This window comes from Oncorhynchus kisutch, linkage group LG6 (genome assembly GCF_002021735.2).
Source record: "Oncorhynchus kisutch isolate 150728-3 linkage group LG6, Okis_V2, whole genome shotgun sequence".
NCBI lineage: Eukaryota > Metazoa > Chordata > Actinopteri > Salmoniformes > Salmonidae > Oncorhynchus > Oncorhynchus kisutch.
The window spans coordinates 11,355,861-11,373,589 of record NC_034179.2 but is presented as its reverse complement, the minus strand read 5'-3'; the positions used below and the strand labels follow the sequence as shown (position 1 = coordinate 11,373,589).

The following is a 17,729-nucleotide window of genomic DNA, read 5'->3' as shown; positions in this document are numbered from 1 at the left end:
GCTGGCAGCCCCGTGTGGATGCAGATACCCTGCCACTTTCTCTCTCTGTCTCGTTCTATCTCTCCCTCCCTTTCTCTGTGGAGTCCCAAAGTAGAGATGTCCCCTCTCTCTCTTGATGTGAGGAAATTGTTTTGGATTGTTTTGGACCTGTAGGTGAAAAGGGCTGTGTTAATTCACATGTAGCACCATGTCCTTTTGTCTGGTGTTCCTTGATCATTCATATGTTTTGTATTTAGGCCAATGGTGCATGTTTACATTGTTTAGATGAGGTTCCAGACTTGAGCTGGTAGAACATGACAAGATGTTGACCTTGACCTTCAGTAAACTGGGTACCTTGAAACTCTGAGGTAGACAAAGACATTGTTGGTTGTGCAAAGTGAGAGTGAACGACAGCATGATGTAAAGAAGGGAGGGCTGTAATAGAGCCTCTGGGCTCTGTTCCCTCCCTCGTCCCCTTCTCTCTGGGCTCTGTTCCCTCCCTCCTCCCCTTCTCTCTGGGCTCTGTTCCCTCCCTCCTCCCCTTCTCTCTGGGCTCTGTTCCCTCCCTCCTCCCCTTCTCTCTGGGCTCTGTTCCCTCCCTCCTCCCCTTCTCTCTGGGCTCTGTTCCCTCCCTCCTCCCCTTCTCTCTGGGCTCTGTTCCCTCCCTCCTCCCCTTCTCTCTGGGCTCTGTTCCCTCCCTCCTCCCCTTCTCTCTGGGCTCTGTTCCCTCCCTCCTCCCCTTCTCTCTGGTCTCTGTTCCCTCCCTCGTCCCCTTCTCTCTGGGCTCTGTTCCCTCCCTCCTCCCCTTCTCTCTGGGCTCTGTTCCCTCCCTCCTCCCCTTCTCTCTGGGCTCTGTTCCCTCCCTCTCTCTCTCTCACACTCTCTCTATATATCTATCTATCTCTCTCTATACTATCTCCCACTCCCTCAGGTAGGCAGGCAGGTATAATATGTTCCTGTTTTGCATAGCAGAGTGCTGTTGTGCTGTCTGATCAGTGGCCATAGACTCCAGACAGTCTATATGGAGTTAGATAACATCTCAACCACGCAGACTTCACAATGGCTATCCCTCAACATGACACAACCGCTCTGCCGCTCGCCTGCCTGCCCCTGTGTTGCCTGTTTCCTAGTCCGTGTCCAGCCCCCTACGGACTTAGTGGTGCCCCCAGCTTCCTCCCTGGCTCCAGCCACTTCTAGGCTGCCCTGTACACACACACACACACACACACACACTGTCATTTTGTATTTAAGGCCCAATGGAAACCATTGATTCTAGTCATTCAGAAAACACGCTTTCTCTTTAACTTGAGGAACCCTGTGTATAAGGGTTGTTCACCTTATCAGGGTTATTAGATTACATAGACCCACCCTAAATTCCCTTCTCTTCTCTCTTATGTATCTTTTTAGGACAAGAATGCCATTTAAAAAAAATATGTATTTCACATACATTTTCCTATAAGTCTGTACAATTTCCTCTGCTATCTCTCTCTCTCTCTGTGTCTAGTATCTCTCTCTATGTTAAGTTTCTATTCTCTAGGCCCAGGACCTCTATGTTAATAGTTTATCTGTTCTCTAGGCCCAGGACCTCTATGTTAATAGTTTATCTGTTCTCTAGGCCCAGGACCTCTATGTTAATAGTTGATCTGTTCTCTAGGCCCAGGACCTCTATGTTAATAGTTTATCTGTTCTCTAGGCCCAGGACCTCTATGTTAATAGTTTCTCTTCTCTAGGCCCAGGACCTCTATGTTAATAGTTTATCTGTTCTCTAGGCCCAGGACCTCTATGTTAATAGTTTATCTCTTCTCTAGGCCCAGGACCTCTATGACCCCTAATAGTTTATCTCTTCTCTAGGCCCAGGACCTCTATGTTAATAGTTTCTCTTCTCTAGCACCAGGACCTCTATGACCCCTAATAGTTTATCTCTTCTCTAGGCCCAGGACCTCTATGTTAATAGTTTATCTCTTCTCTAGGCCCAGGACCTCTATGTTAATAGTTTCTCTTCTCTAGGCCCAGGACCTCTTAATAGTTTCTCTTCTCTAGGCCCAGGACCTCTTAATAGTTTCTCTTCTCTAGCACCAGGACCTCTATGTTAATAGTTTATCTCTTCTCTAGGCCCAGGACCTGAATGTGATCGAGGAGGTGATTAGGATGATGCTGGAGATCATCAACTCGTGTCTGTCAAACTCTCTACACCACAACCCCAACCTGGTCTACGCCCTGCTCTACAAGAGAGAGCTCTTCGAACAGTTCAGAACACACCCCTCCTTCCAGGACATCATGCAGAACCTCGACACGGTGAGACAGAGACACACAGCACGAATGCCAGCACGCAAACACACACACTCAAAACATTAATTCCTAAATCCTCATTGAAAACAATGGCCAATTTTGGATTGAAACTCCTCCACTGCTGTGCTGAATTTTAGCAAGCCTCTAATCTTTCCAGTAGAATCGTTTTGTGAAAAAGCTTTGTAGCATTTCAAAGATTTGGGATTTACAATAAATAATATATTTTCATGATGGAGAGAATTTCGCACCTCAATTTCTGATGCAAAGATACTCAGAGGGTCGATTACTATTCTAGTGTCAGATGAGAAGAAGCGTAGTACAACTCTGAAAAGATTTGGCATGGGTCCCCAGATCCTCACAAAGTTCTACAGCTGCACCATCGAGAGCATCCTGACCGGTTGTACCACCGCCTGGTATGGCAACTGCTCGGCATCCGCCGTAAGGCACTACAGAGGGTAGTGCGTACGGCCCAGTACACCACTGGGTACAAGCTTCCTGCCATCCATGACCTCTATACCAGGCGGTGTCAGAGGGAGCGCTAAGTCTAGGTCCAAAAGGCTCCTTAATAGCTTCTGGCTGCCTGTTAGAGATGTCTCTCTGGGACTCTGGCAGCCTGTTAGAGATGTCTCTCTGGGACTCTGGCAGCCTGTTAGAGATGTCTCTCTGGGACTCTGGCAGCCTGTTAGAGATGTCTCTCTGGGACTCTGGCAGCCTGTTAGAGATGTCTCTCTGGGACTCTGGCAGCCTGTTAGAGATGTCTCTCTGGGACTCTGGCAGGAGCAATTAGGGTTTAGTGCCTTGCTCAAGGGCACATCGACAGCTTTTTCACCTTGTCGGCTCTAGCGACCTTTCGTTATTGGCCCAACACTCTAACTGCTAGGCAACCTGCAGTCCTGATCTTCTACTCCATGTTGCTATGATACATTTTTGTTGCTATGATACGTTTATCAGCTGTTAAATGTGAGAAACACATAAGACAGACAGGTGGTCTGTCCGGAAAACATTAGTATCAGTCCATCCTTGCTTCCTCTGCCCTTGTTTCCTTAGTTGTTATTAAACAAGGACAGAGGATGTGATAACCCCCCCCCCCCCCCCCCCCCCCATCATTTGAATAGATGCTCTGCATCAGTGGATACTCAGACACAACAGTTAGTCCAGGTGCACAGAAAAGTCAACATCTGCACTCAAAATCCCCCAAAAATGTGATTATTGAATTTTGAAAATAAAAAAGTAAGATTTCGTTAGTTTTCCACTAAAGACATGACTCTATTGTTGTGCTGTAGAATTAGTGAATTTAGTACATTTTCTTTAACTGTCATTTTTTGTTATGTTCCAAACACTCCATCTTGTGCCAATATCAGTTATTTTTAAGTCTTGGTTGCGATATTGTTTTCTACTGGACCTTAGTGTCAACAGACAGTCTGTGCTAACAGCGTTTATGCTGATTACACGGCTAGTTACTACAGCTACTGAAGTTACACTGGCTACAAGTTGCTCCCAATGTCATCACGTTAGGGACATCTGTTGCAGTGGTAGACTTGCCTGACGACCCAAAGCAGAGGATGAAATGAATTATGAAGCTGAGAGGAGACGACAGTTAAATCACTTACACGATATGTTATTATACATGTACAGAAACGAGACTCGTTGAAGAGTAAATTCTCATCACAGTCAATGGTGTCAAATCAAATCACTTCCTCGGTTTCATGACAACCTAGTCTTAAATGATTGACACCATCATTTAAAGTTGTCATAGTAACCTAGATGAAAGTAAAGGCATTTCACAGAAAATACATGTATTTAGACCTTTACCTCACAGGTCCCTCAAGCAAACACACCACATACATATATATATACAGACACACACCCCTGTCTGACTTGTTCTTCTGTTACCGCTGTCTCCCACAGGTGATAGGTTTCTTCAGCCAGCGTCTGGAAGCAGCAGGGACTGATCTGTCAGTAGAAAGGGTTCAGGAAGTTATCATGAAGGGAGCACAGGCCCTTCCCAATGACCGCCTCAAGGTAAGTAATAAACACACATACACACACCCTGTCCAAAAACACACACAGACAGCAGTGGTAATTAACAATCGGGATTTGGGGGGTTGGGAGGTGGGGGCTGTAGGTGGGAGCTGCAGGTGGGGGATGGGAGCTGGAGGTGGGGCCTGGGAGCTGGGGATGGGGGCTGCAGGTGGGGCCTGGGAGCTGGAGGTGGGGCCTGGGAGCTGGGGATGGGAGCTGGAGGTGGGAGCTGGAGGTGGGGCCTGGGAGCTGGAGGTGGGGCCTGGGAGCTGGGGGTGGGGCCTGGGAGGTGGGGGCTGGGGATGGGAGCTGGAGGTGGGGGCTGGAGGTGGGGGATGGGGGCTGCAGGTGGGGGATGGGAGCTGGGGGTGGGGCCTGGGAGGTGGAGGCTGGAGGTGGGGGCTGGGGATGGGAGCTGGAGGTGGGGGCTGGAGGTGGGGGATGGGAGGTGGGGATGGGAGCTGGAGGTGGGGGCTGGGAGGTGGGGGATGGGGATGGGAGCTGGAGGTGGGGGCTGGAGGTGGGGGATGGGAGCTGGAGGTGGGGGCTGGAGGCGGGGGCTGGGGATGGGGGCTGGGAGGTGGGGGATGGGAGCTGGAGGTGGGGGCTGGGGATGGGAGGTGGGGCCTGGGAGCTGGGGATGGGGGCTGCAGGTGGGGCCTGGGAGCTGGAGGTGGGGCCTGGGAGCTGGAGGTGGGGCCTGGGAGCTGGGGATGGGAGCTGGAGGTGGGAGCTGGAGGTGGGGCCTGGGAGCTGGAGGTGGGGCCTGGGAGCTGGAGGTGGGGCCTGGGAGGTGGGGGCTGGAGGTGGGGGCTGGAGGTGGGGGATGGGGGCTGCAGATGGGAGCTGGGGGTGGGGCCTGGGAGGTGGAGGCTGGAGATGGGAGCTGGAGGTGGGGGCTGGGGATGGGAGCTGGAGGTGGGGGCTGGAGGTGGGGGATGGGAGGTGGGGATGGGAGCTGGGAGGTGGGGGATGGGAGCTGGAGGTGGGGGCTGGAGGTGGGGGATGGAGGTGGGGGCTGGGGATGGGAGCTGGAGGCGGGGGCTGGGGATGGGGGCTGGGAGGTGGGGGATGGGAGCTGGAGGTGGGGGCTGGGGATGGGAGCTGAAGGTGGGAGCTGGGCTGAAACTGGGTATATGGGGAGTTGGAGTTGAGGATGATTTAAGATGAAGTCCAGCTCCAATCTTCATCAGCATTAATGTCATGCTCCACTGCCATCCTTCCTGCCTGGTGAATATGCTGCTGCAGATAATGACATTTCAAGAAGACGTGACAGCTCCGTCAGTTTGTCTTCATTTTACATCCCAAATGGCACCCTGTTCCATATATGGTGCACTACTATTGAACAGGGCCTATCATCGTGCACTCTATAGGGAATAGGGTGCCATTTGAAACGCTGGATCCGGGAGAGGAATCAATTTGCCAGCAAGCACTTCGTTACCTTGCACTCCGTGCTGGGACGCCGCCTACCCACAATTCCCCAACCCCACATGAATCAAGGAGGAAATATGTATCTGGGGACGTCGCTATGCGTTGCCATGTAGTCCATCTTCAGCGGCGCCCAGCCAGGCGATTTTAATGTTTCATCATGTGTTCTATGTTCTGTTGTGGGGCATTGCAACAGGAAGGCATGTGTTCTATGTGTTCTATGTTCTGTTGTGGGGCATTGCAACAGGAAGGCATGTGTTCTATGTGTTCTATGTTCTGTTGTGGGGCATTGCAACAGGAAGGCATGTGTTCTATGTGTTCTATGTTCTGTTGTGGGGCATTGCAACAGGAAGGCATGTGTTCTATGTGTTCTATGTTCTGTTGTGGGGCATTGAACAGGAAGGCATGTGTCTCTACTACTACTGTTACCAGATAGCTATTAAGTACCCTATTCCCTGTAAAGTGTACTATTTTTGACAGAACACTGTTAAAAAGTAGTGCACTATAAAGGTAATATGGTGTCATTTGGGACGCAAGGATGTGTAGCATCTCTCCAGCCGTATCTCCTGCTACACATCTCAACACTGTAGCTTTTCTGATAATGGAGGTGTAGCATCTCTCCAGCCATATCTCCTGCTACACATCTCAACACTGTGGCTTTTCTGATAATGGAGGTGTAGCATCTCTCCAGCCATATCTCCTGCTACACATCTCAACACTGTGGCTTTTCTGATAATGGAGGTGTAGCATCTCTCCAGCCATATCTCCTGCTACACATCTCAACACTGTGGCTTTTCTGATAATGGAGGTGTAGCATCTCTCCAGCCATATCTCCTGCTACACATCTCAACACTGTGGCTTTTCTGATAATGGAGGTGTAGCATCTCTCCAGCCATATCTCCTGCTACACATCTCAACACTGTGGCTTTTCTTATAATGGAGGTGTAGCATCTCTCCAGCCATATCTCCTGCTACACATCTCAACACTGTGGCTTTTCTGATAATGGAGGTATAGCATCTCTCCAGCCATATCTCCTGCTACACATCTCAACACTGTGGCTTTTCTGATAATGGAGGTGTAGCATCTCTCCAGCCATATCTCCTGCTACACATCTCAACACTGTAGCTTTTCTGATAATGGAGGTGTAGCATCTCTCCAGCCATATCTCCTGCTACACATCTCAACACTGTGGCTTTTCTGATAATGGAGGTGTAGCATCTCTCCAGCCATATCTCCTGCTACACATCTCAACACTGTGGCTTTTCTGATAATGGAGGTGTAGCATCTCTCCAGCCATATCTCCTGCTGCACATCTCAACACTGTGGCTTTTCTGATAATGGAGGTATAGCATCTCTCCAGCCATATCTCCTGCTACACATCTCAACACTGTGGCTTTTCTGATAATGGAGGTGTAGCATCTCTCCAGCCATATCTCCTGCTACACATCTCAACACTGTGGCTTTTCTGATAATGTAGGTGTAGCATCTCTCCAGCCATATCTCCTGCTGCACATCTCAACACTGTGGCTTTTCTGATAATGGAGGTATATCATCTCTCCAGCCATATCTCCTGCTACACATCTCAACACTGTGGCTTTTCTGATAATGGAGGTGTAGCATCTCTCCAGCCATATCTCCTGCTACACATCTCAACACTGTGGCTTTTCTGATAATGGAGGTGTAGCATCTCTCCAGCCATATCTCCTGCTACACATCTCAACACTGTGGCTTTTCTGATAATGGAGGTGTAGCATCTCTCCAGCCATATCTCCTGCTACACATCTCAACACTGTGGCTTTTCTGATAATGGAGGTGTAGCATCTCTCCAGCCATATCTCCTGCTACACATCTCAACACTGTGGATTTTCTGATAATGGAGGTGTAGCATCTCTCCAGCCATATCTCCTGCTACACATCTCAACACTGTGGCTTTTCTGATAATGGAGGTGTAGCATCTCTCCAGCCATATCTCCTGCTACACATCTCAACACTGTGGCTTTTCTGATAATGGAGGTGTAGCATCTCTCCAGCCATATCTCCTGCTACACATCTCAACACTGTGGCTTTTCTGATAATGGAGGTGTAGCATCTCTCCAGCCATATCTCCTGCTACACATCTCAACACTGTGGCTTTTCTGATAATGGAGGTGTAGCATCTCTCCAGCCATATCTCCTGCTACACATCTCAACACTGTGGCTTTTCTGATAATGGAGGTATAGCATCTCTCCAGCCATATCTCCTGCTACACATCTCAACACTGTGGCTTTTCTGATAATGGAGGTGTAGCATCTCTCCAGCCATATCTCCTGCTACACATCTCAACACTGTGGCTTTTCTGATAATGGAGGTGTAGCATCTCTCCAGCCATATCTCCTGCTACACATCTCAACACTGTGGCTTTTCTGATAATGGAGGTGTAGCATCTCTCCAGCCATATCTCCTGCTACACATCTCAACACTGTGGATTTTCTGATAATGGAGGTGTAGCATCTCTCCAGCCATATCTCCTGCTACACATCTCAACACTGTGGCTTTTCTGATAATGGAGGTGTAGCATCTCTCCAGCCATATCTCCTGCTACACATCTCAACACTGTGGCTTTTCTGATAATGGAGGTGTAGCATCTCTCCAGCCATATCTCCTGCTACACATCTCAACACTGTGGCTTTTCTGATAATGGAGGTGTAGCATCTCTCCAGCCATATCTCCTGCTACACATCTCAACACTGTGGCTTTTCTGATAATGGAGGTGTAGCATCTCTCCAGCCATATCTCCTGCTACACATCTCAACACTGTGGCTTTTCTGATAATGGAGGTATAGCATCTCTCCAGCCATATCTCCTGCTACACATCTCAACACTGTGGCTTTTCTGATAATGGAGGTGTAGCATCTCTCCAGCCATATCTCCTGCTACACATCTCAACACTGTGGCTTTTCTGATAATGGAGGTGTAGCATCTCTCCAGCCATATCTCCTGCTACACATCTCAACACTGTGGCTTTTCTGATAATGGAGGTGTAGCATCTCTCCAGCCATATCTCCTGCTACACATCTCAACACTGTAGCTTTTCTGATAATGGAGGTGTAGCATCTCTCCAGCCATATCTCCTGTTACACATCTCAACACTGTGGCTTTTCTGATAATGGAGGAGTAGCATCTCTCCAGCCATATCTCCTGCTACACATCTCAACACTGTGGCTTTTCTGATAATGGAGGTGTAGCATCTCTCCAGCCATATCTCCTGCTGCACATCTCAACACTGTGGCTTTTCTGATAATGGAGGTGTAGCATCTCTCCAGCCATATCTCCTGCTACACATCTCAACACTGTGGCTTTTCTGATAATGGAGGTGTAGCATCTCTCCAGCCATATCTCCTGCTACACATCTCAACACTGTGGCTTTTCTGATAATGGAGGTGTAGCATCTCTCCAGCCATATCTCCTGCTACACATCTCAACACTGTGGCTTTTCTGATAATGGAGGTGTAGCATCTCTCCAGCCATATCTCCTGCTACACATCTCAACACTGTGGCTTTTCTGATAATGGAGGTGTAGCATCTCTCCAGCCATATCTCCTGCTACACATCTCAACACTGTGGCTTTTCTGATAATGGAGGTGTAGCATCTCTCCAGCCATATCTCCTGCTACACATCTCAACACTGTGGCTTTTCTGATAATGGAGGTATAGCATCTCTCCAGCCATATCTCCTGCTACACATCTCAACACTGTGGCTTTTCTGATAATGGAGGTGTAGCATCTCTCCAGCCATATCTCCTGCTACACATCTCAACACTGTGGCTTTTCTGATAATGGAGGTGTAGCATCTCTCCAGCCATATCTCCTGCTACACATCTCAACACTGTGGCTTTTCTGATAATGGAGGTGTAGCATCTCTCCAGCCATATCTCCTGCTACACATCTCAACACTGTGGCTTTTCTGATAATGGAGGTGTAGCATCTCTCCAGCCATATCTCCTGCTACACATCTCAACACTGATAATGGAGGTGAATAATTCCCTCCCTCTGTATCACCAATCTCTGGGGCTGAGAGAGCTTCCTTCATCATGTATCTGTCAGAACTGGCTTTCAAAAAGCATTTGTTTTCTTTCAAGCTCTTATCTAGCGATCACACGCACACAGTTCTGACTGACAGTTCACTGTAGCTTTGTGTCTCTTCAGTTGTGATCTCCGGCTGGCCTTGACTGATGCATCCTGCCACAATATGATCGCTGCAGCAGTGTGAGAATCTAGGTCGCTCATTCTATCGCTCAACTCTGCCTCAGTCTCTTCTGCCTCAGAGATAATCATCACTTCTCTGCCTGCGTGCCTAGAGAATAGGGGGGCATTTGGGACACAGCCTTAGCTTCCTAATGAAAATCCATAGGCTAAGATGAATGCTGTGTGGAATCATCAATACATCTATAATTGTCCTCTCAAAGCACTTAAACAGACAAGTGCCTAGCAGTTTGTTAAAGTGAGGATGACATGGTAGAGTACTAAAATGGACAAGAGTTGGAGAGACATTAACCATGTTTCCACTGGCTGTCTATCTGGCCATTTGTCACTGGGTTGAGCTGAATGTAGTAACTGCTTCTAAAGCACCCAGATCAACTGAACCAGGACATAGAACACTTTTGCCCTCACTGATCTAAGTTGTGTTGGATAAAAGCATCTGTTAAATTCCATATATTCTTCTTCTATTGGAAGAGCCTTGAAGAGCTGAATGAACTAGACATAGACAAAGAAGAGCATGATAGATGTATAGAAACAGTGCCTTACAATGAGCCAGCCAGACATGCGTTTGTCCCTGGCCGGGTAACAGAAGGTGAGAATGCCCCAGGGACAGCTAACTGATGTTCTCCCCCATAAGGGTGCATGCCCAAGCCCCCATCCTGTGTACTCCCTGTTCACCCATGACTGAGTGGCTATGCACGCCTCCAACTCAATCATCAAGTTTTCAGACGACACAACAGTAGTAGGCCTGATTACCAACAATGACTAGACAGCCTACAGAGAGGAGGTAAGGGCCCTGGTAGAGTGGTGCCTGGAAAAATAACCTCTCACTCAATGTCAGCAAAACAAAGGAGCTGATCGTGGACTTCAGGAAACAGCAGAGGGAGCACGCCCCTATCCACACCGACGGGACAGTGGAGAAGTTGGGATGTTCCTCGGCGTAAACATCACTGACGATCTGAAATGTTCCACCCACACAGACAGTGTGGTGAAGAAGGCGCAACAGCGCTGAAGAAATTTGACTTGGCCCCTAAAACCCTCACAAACTTTTACAGATGCACAATTGAGAGCATCCTGTCGGGCTGTATCACCACCTGGTACGACAACTGCACCGCCTGCAACCGCAGGGTTCTCCAGAGAGTGCTGCGGTCTGCACAATGCATCACCGGGGGCACACTGCCTGCACTCCAGGACACCTACACCACCCGATGTCACAGGAAGGCCAAAAAGATCAAGGACATCCAACCACCTGAGCCACTGCCTGTTCACACGCAATAACATCTACTAAATATGTGTGCTTGACCAGCACAATTTGATTTGATTTGACACCACAGTTTTCCGGCAGCGTCAGACTGGCCCGATTATGTCTCTCAGTCCCCCGTCCCTCGTCACCAGCCCTCAGTCCCCAGGCAGAGACAAAGGACCCATCCAGAGATAGGGCCAGCCTCTCTTTCCCTCTCTCTTTGTCTGTGTCGCTCTCTATTCAATTCAATTCAAGGGGCTTTATTGGCATGGGGAACATATGTTAGCGTTGATAGGGAAGCTGAGATTGGCATGGGGAACATATGTTAACGTTGATAGGGAGGCTGAGATTGGCATGGGGAACATATGTTAACGTTGATAGGGAAGCTGAGATTGGCATGGGGAACATATGTTAACGTTGATAGGGAAGCTGAGATTGGCATGGGGAACATATGTTAACGTTGATAGGGAAGCTGAGATTGGCATGGGGAACATATGTTAACGTTGATAGGGAAGCTGAGATTGGCATGGGGAACATATGTTAACGTTGATAGGGAAGCTGAGATTGGCATGGGGAACATATGTTAACGTTGATAGGGAAGCTGAGATTGGCATGGGGAACATATGTTAACGTTGATAGGGAAGCTGAGATTGGCATGGGGAACATATGTTAACGTTGATAGGGAAGCTGAGATTGGCATGGGGAACATATGTTAACGTTGATAGGGAAGCTGAGATTGGCATGGGGAACATATGTTAACGTTGATAGGGAAGCTGAGATTGGCATGGGGAACATATGTTAACGTTGATAGGGAAGCTGAGATTGGCATGGGGAACATATGTTAACGTTGATAGGGAAGCTGAGATTGGCATGGGGAACATATGTTAACGTTGATAGGGAAGCTGAGATTGGCATGGGGAACATATGTTAACGTTGATAGGGAAGCTGAGATTGGCATGGGGAACATATGTTAACGTTGATAGGGAAGCTGAGATTGGCATGGGGAACATATGTTAACGTTGATAGGGAAGCTGAGATTGGCATGGGGAACATATGTTAACGTTGATAGGGAAGCTGAGATTGGCATGGGGAACATATGTTAACGTTGATAGGGAAGCTGAGATTGGCATGGGGAACATATGTTAACGTTGATAGGGAAGCTGAGATTGGCATGGGAACATATGTTAACGTTGATAGGGAAGCTGAGATTGGCATGGGGAACATATGTTAACGTTGATAGGGAAGCTGAGATTGGCATGGGGAACATATGTTAACGTTGATAGGGAAGCTGAGATTGGCATGGGGAACATATGTTAACGTTGATAGGGAAGCTGAGATTGGCATGGGGAACATATGTTAACGTTGATAGGGAAGCTGATTGCATGGGGACATATGTTAAGCTGAGATTGGCATGGGGAACATATGTTAACGTTGATAGGGAAGCTGAGATTGGCATGGGGAACATATGTTAACGTTGATAGGGAAGCTGAGATTGGCATGGGGAACATATGTTAACGTTGATAGGGAAGCTGAGATTGGCATGGGGAACATATGTTAACGTTGATAGGGAAGCTGAGATTGGCATGGGGAACATATGTTAACGTTGATAGGGAAGCTGAGATTGGCATGGGGAACATATGTTAACGTTGATAGGGAAGCTGAGATTGGCATGGGGAACATATGTTAACGTTGATAGGGAAGCTGAGATTGGCATGGGGAACATATGTTAACGTTGATAGGGAAGCTGAGATTGGCATGGGGAACATATGTTAACGTTGATAGGGAAGCTGAGATTGGCATGGGGAACATATGTTAACGTTGATAGGGAAGCTGAGATTGGCATGGGGAACATATGTTAACGTTGATAGGGAAGCTGAGATTGGCATGGGGAACATATGTTAACGTTGATAGGGAAGCTGAGATTGGCATGGGGAACATATGTTAACGTTGATAGGGAAGCTGAGATTGGCATGGGGAACATATGTTAACGTTGATAGGGAAGCTGAGATTGGCATGGGGAACATATGTTAACGTTGATAGGGAAGCTGAGATTGGCATGGGGAACATATGTTAACGTTGATAGGGAAGCTGAGATTGGCATGGGGAACATATGTTAACGTTGATAGGGAAGCTGAGATTGGCATGGGGAACATATGTTAACGTTGATAGGGAAGCTGAGATTGGCATGGGGAACATATGTTAACGTTGATAGGGAAGCTGAGATTGGCATGGGGAACATATGTTAACGTTGATAGGGAAGCTGAGATTGGCATGGGGAACATATGTTAACGTTGATAGGGAAGCTGAGATTGGCATGGGGAACATATGTTAACGTTGATAGGGAAGCTGAGATTGGCATGGGGAACATATGTTAACGTTGATAGGGAAGCTGAGATTGGCATGGGGAACATATGTTAACGTTGATAGGGAAGCTGAGATTGGCATGGGGAACATATGTTAACGTTGATAGGGAAGCTGAGATTGGCATGGGGAACATATGTTAACGTTGATAGGGAAGCTGAGATTGGCATGGGGAACATATGTTAACGTTGATAGGGAAGCTGAGATTGGCATGGGGAACATATGTTAACGTTGATAGGGAAGCTGAGATTGGCATGGGGAACATATGTTAACGTTGATAGGGAAGCTGAGATTGGCATGGGGAACATATGTTAACGTTGATAGGGAAGCTGAGATTGGCATGGGGAACATATGTTAACGTTGATAGGGAAGCTGAGATTGGCATGGGGAACATATGTTAACGTTGATAGGGAAGCTGAGATTGGCATGGGGAACATATGTTAACGTTGATAGGGAAGCTGAGATTGGCATGGGGAACATATGTTAACGTTGATAGGGAAGCTGAGATTGGCATGGGGAACATATGTTAACGTTGATAGGGAAGCTGAGATTGGCATGGGGAACATATGTTAACGTTGATAGGGAAGCTGAGATTGGCATGGGGAACATATGTTAACGTTGATAGGGAAGCTGAGATTGGCATGGGGAACATATGTTAACGTTGCCAAAGCAAGTGAAGCAGATAATAAACAATAGTAAAATAAACAAAAATGAACAGTAAACATTACACTCACAGAAGTTCCCAAAGAATAAAGACATTACAAATGTCATATATATATACAGCGTTGTAACTATGTACAAATGGTTAAAGTACAAAAGGGAAAATAAATAACCCATATTTATGCTTGTATTTACAATGGTGTTTGTTCTTCACTGGTTGACCTTTTCTTGTGGCAACAGGTCACAAATCTTGCTGCTGTGATGTCACACTGTGGTATTTCACCCAGTAGATATGGGAGTTGATCAAAATTGGATTTGTTTTCTAATTCTTTGTGGATCTGTGTAATCTGAGGGAAATATGTGTCTCAAATACATTTGGCAGGAGGTTAGGAAGTGCAGCTCAGTTGCCACCTCATTTTGTGGTCAGTGAGCACATAGCCTGTCTTCTCTTGAGAGCCATGTCTGCCTACGGTGGCCTTTCTCAATAGCAAGGCTATGCTCACTGAGTCTGTACATAGTTTCCTTAATTTTGGGTCAGTCACAGTGGTCAGGTATTCTGCCGCTGTGTACTCTCTGTTTAGGGCCAAATAGCATTCTAGTTTGCTCTGTTTTTTTGTTAATGTTTTATCTTTCCCTCTGTCTGTGCCTGCTGGTCAGCCTCTCTCTCTGCCTTTCTGTCTGTCTGTGTCTCTCTGTTTCCCTCTGTCTGTGCCTGCTGGTCAGCCTCTCTCTCTGCCTTTCTGTCTGTCTGTGTCTCTCTGTTTCCCTCTGTCTGTGCCTGCTGGTCAGCCTCTCTCTCTGCCTTTCTGTCTGTCTGTGTCTCTCTGTTTCCCTCTGTCTGTGCCTGCTGGTCAGCCTCTCTCTCTGCCTTTCTGTCTGTCTGTGTCTCTCTGTTTCCCTCTGTCTGTGCCTGCTGGTCAGCCTCTCTCTCTGCCTTTCTGTCTGTCTGTGTCTCTCTGTTTCCCTCTGTCTGTGCCTGCTGGTCAGCCTCTCTCTCTGCCTTTCTGTCTGTCTGTGTCTCTCTGTTTCCCTCTGTCTGTGCCTGCTGGTCAGCCTCTCTCTCTGCCTTTCTGTCTGTCTGTGTCTCTCTGTTTCCCTCTGTCTGTGCCTGCTGGTCAGCCTCTCTCTCTGCCTTTCTGTCTGTCTGTGTCTCTCTGTTTCCCTCTGTCTGTGCCTGCTGGTCAGCCTCTCTCTCTGCCTTTCTGTCTGTCTGTGTCTCTCTGTTTCCCTCTGTCTGTGCCTGCTGGTCAGCCTCTCTCTCTGCCTTTCTGTCTGTCTGTGTCTCTCTGTTTCCCTCTGTCTGTGCCTGCTGGTCAGCCTCTCTCTCTGCCTTTCTGTCTGTCTGTGTCTCTCTGTTTCCCTCTGTCTGTGCCTGCTGGTCAGCCTCTCTCTCTGCCTTTCTGTCTGTCTGTGTCTCTCTGTTTCCCTCTGTCTGTGCCTGCTGGTCAGCCTCTCTCTCTGCCTTTCTGTCTGTCTGTGTCTCTCTGTTTCCCTCTGTCTGTGCCTGCTGGTCAGCCTCTCTCCCTGCCTTTCTGTCTGTCTGTGTCTCTCTGTTTCCCTCTGTCTATGCCTGCTGGTCAGCCTCTCTCTCTGCCTTTCTGTCTGTCTGTGTCTCTCTGTTTCCCTCTGTCTGTGCCTGCTGGTCAGCCTCTCTCTCTCTGCCTTTCTGTCTGTCTGTGTCTCTCTGTTGCCCTCTGTCTGTGCCTGCTGGTCAGCCTCTCTCCCTGCCTTTCTGTCTGTCTGTGTCTCTCTGTTTCCCTCAGTCTGTGCCTGCTGGTCAGCCTCTCTCTCTCTGCCTTTCTGTCTGTCTGTGTCTCTCTGTTTCCCTCTGTCTGTGCCTGCTGGTCAGCCTCTCTCTCTGCCTTTCTGTCTGTCTGTGTCTCTCTGTTTCCCTCTGTCTGTGCCTGCTGGTCAGCCTCTCTCTCTTCCTTTCTGTCTTCCTTTCTGTCTGTCTGTGTCTCTCTGTTTCCCTCTGTCTGTGCCTGCTGGTCAGCCTCTCTCTCTGCCTTTCTGTCTGTCTGTGTCTCTCTGTTTCCCTCTGTCTGTGCCTGCTGGTCAGCCTCTCTCCCTGCCTTTCTGTCTGTCTGTGTCTCTCTGTTTCCCTCTGTCTGTGCCTGCTGGTCAGCCTCTCTCTCTGCCTTTCTGTCTGTCTCTGTCTCTCTGTTTCCCTCTGTCTGTGCCTGCTGGTCAGCCTCTCTCTCTGCCTTTCTGTCTGTCTGTGTCTCTCTGTTTCCCTCTGTCTGTGCCTGCTGGTCTGCCTCTCTCTCTGCCTTTCTGTCTGTCTGTGTCTCTCTGTTTCCCTCTGTCTGTGCCTGCTGGTCTGCCTCTCTCTCTCTCTCCCACTGTCTTCCAGGTTCTCTCCCTCTCTCCTTCATAGTTCACTGTGAGCCCAGCCACCTACTCCTACAGCTATCAGGCTCAACCACTTTCAATGACAGACAGCATTTGTGTCCCAAATGGCACCTTATTCCCACATAGTGGGAACCCTGTTCCCTAAATAGCTATTCCCTTCGTAGTGCACTATCTACGGAACAGGGTGCCATTTGGGATGGAGACGGACAGTGTGGAATGTAGCGCTGCTTTGTTCTGTAGTGCTGCGATACAGACAGTCTGGCTCCTTTTTGGAGGAGAGGACAAGGGGAGGAGAGGGGGAGGATGGAGGAAAGGAGGGGAGGATAGAATAGGCGGGGAGGCTCGATGAGGGGAGGATAGAGGAGAGGAGGGGCGGATAGAAGAGAAGAATAGGAGAGGAGGATGGGAGGGGAGGATAAATGAGGCGGGGATAGAAGAGGAGAGGGGAGGTTAGAAGATGAGAGGGGAGGGGCGGATAGAAGAGGAGAATAGGGGAGGATAAATTAGGCGGGGATAGAAGAGGGGAGGATAGAAGAGGAGGGGATGGGACGATAGAAGAGGAGGGGAGGATAGAAGAGGAGAGGGGAGGATAGAAGATGGGAGGGGCGGATAGAAGAGGAGAATAGGAGGGGAGGGGAGGATAAATGAGGCGGGGATAGAGGAGGGGAGGGGAGGAAATAGAGGCGGGGAGGGGAGGATAGAAGCGGAGAGGGGAGGATAGAAGAGGAGACGAGAGGGGAGGAGAGGGGAGGATAGAAGAGGGGGAGGAGGGAGGGAATAGAAGAGGGGGAGGAGGGTAGATGAAGAAAGGAGGGCAGGATAGAAGACGAGGGGAGGGCAGGATAGAAGCGGAGGGGAGGATAGAAGCAGAGGGGAGGGGAGGATAGAAGCAGAGGGGAGGGCAGGATAGAAGCAGAGGGGAGGATAGAAGCAGAGGGGAGGGCAGAATAGAAGCAGAGGGGAGGATAGAAGCAGAGGGGAGGGCAGGATAGAAGCAGAGGGGAGGATAGAAGCAGAGGGGAGGGCAGGATAGAAGCAGAGGGGAGGGGAGGATAGAAGCAGAGGGGAGGGGAGGATATAAGCAGAGGGGAGGATAGAAGCAGAGGGGAGGGCAGGATAGAAGCAGAGGGGAGGGCAGGATAGAAGCAGAGGGG

The 17,729-nt window shown here is 48.8% G+C and overlaps 1 protein-coding gene across 4 annotated transcripts in view; it reads left to right on the top strand.

Moving 5' to 3' along the window:
- Positions 1 to 17,729, top strand: part of dym (dymeclin) — a 228,912-nt gene that overhangs the window by 199,369 nt on the left and 11,814 nt on the right. For all 4 annotated transcript variants that reach the window (XM_020484782.2, XM_031826159.1, XM_031826158.1 and 1 more), the window contains exons 15-16: positions 2,092 to 2,274; positions 4,177 to 4,290. In XM_020484782.2, the coding sequence (XP_020340371.2) occupies positions 2,092 to 2,274; positions 4,177 to 4,290 (297 nt within the window). The remainder of the gene's footprint in view (positions 1 to 2,091; positions 2,275 to 4,176; positions 4,291 to 17,729) is intronic.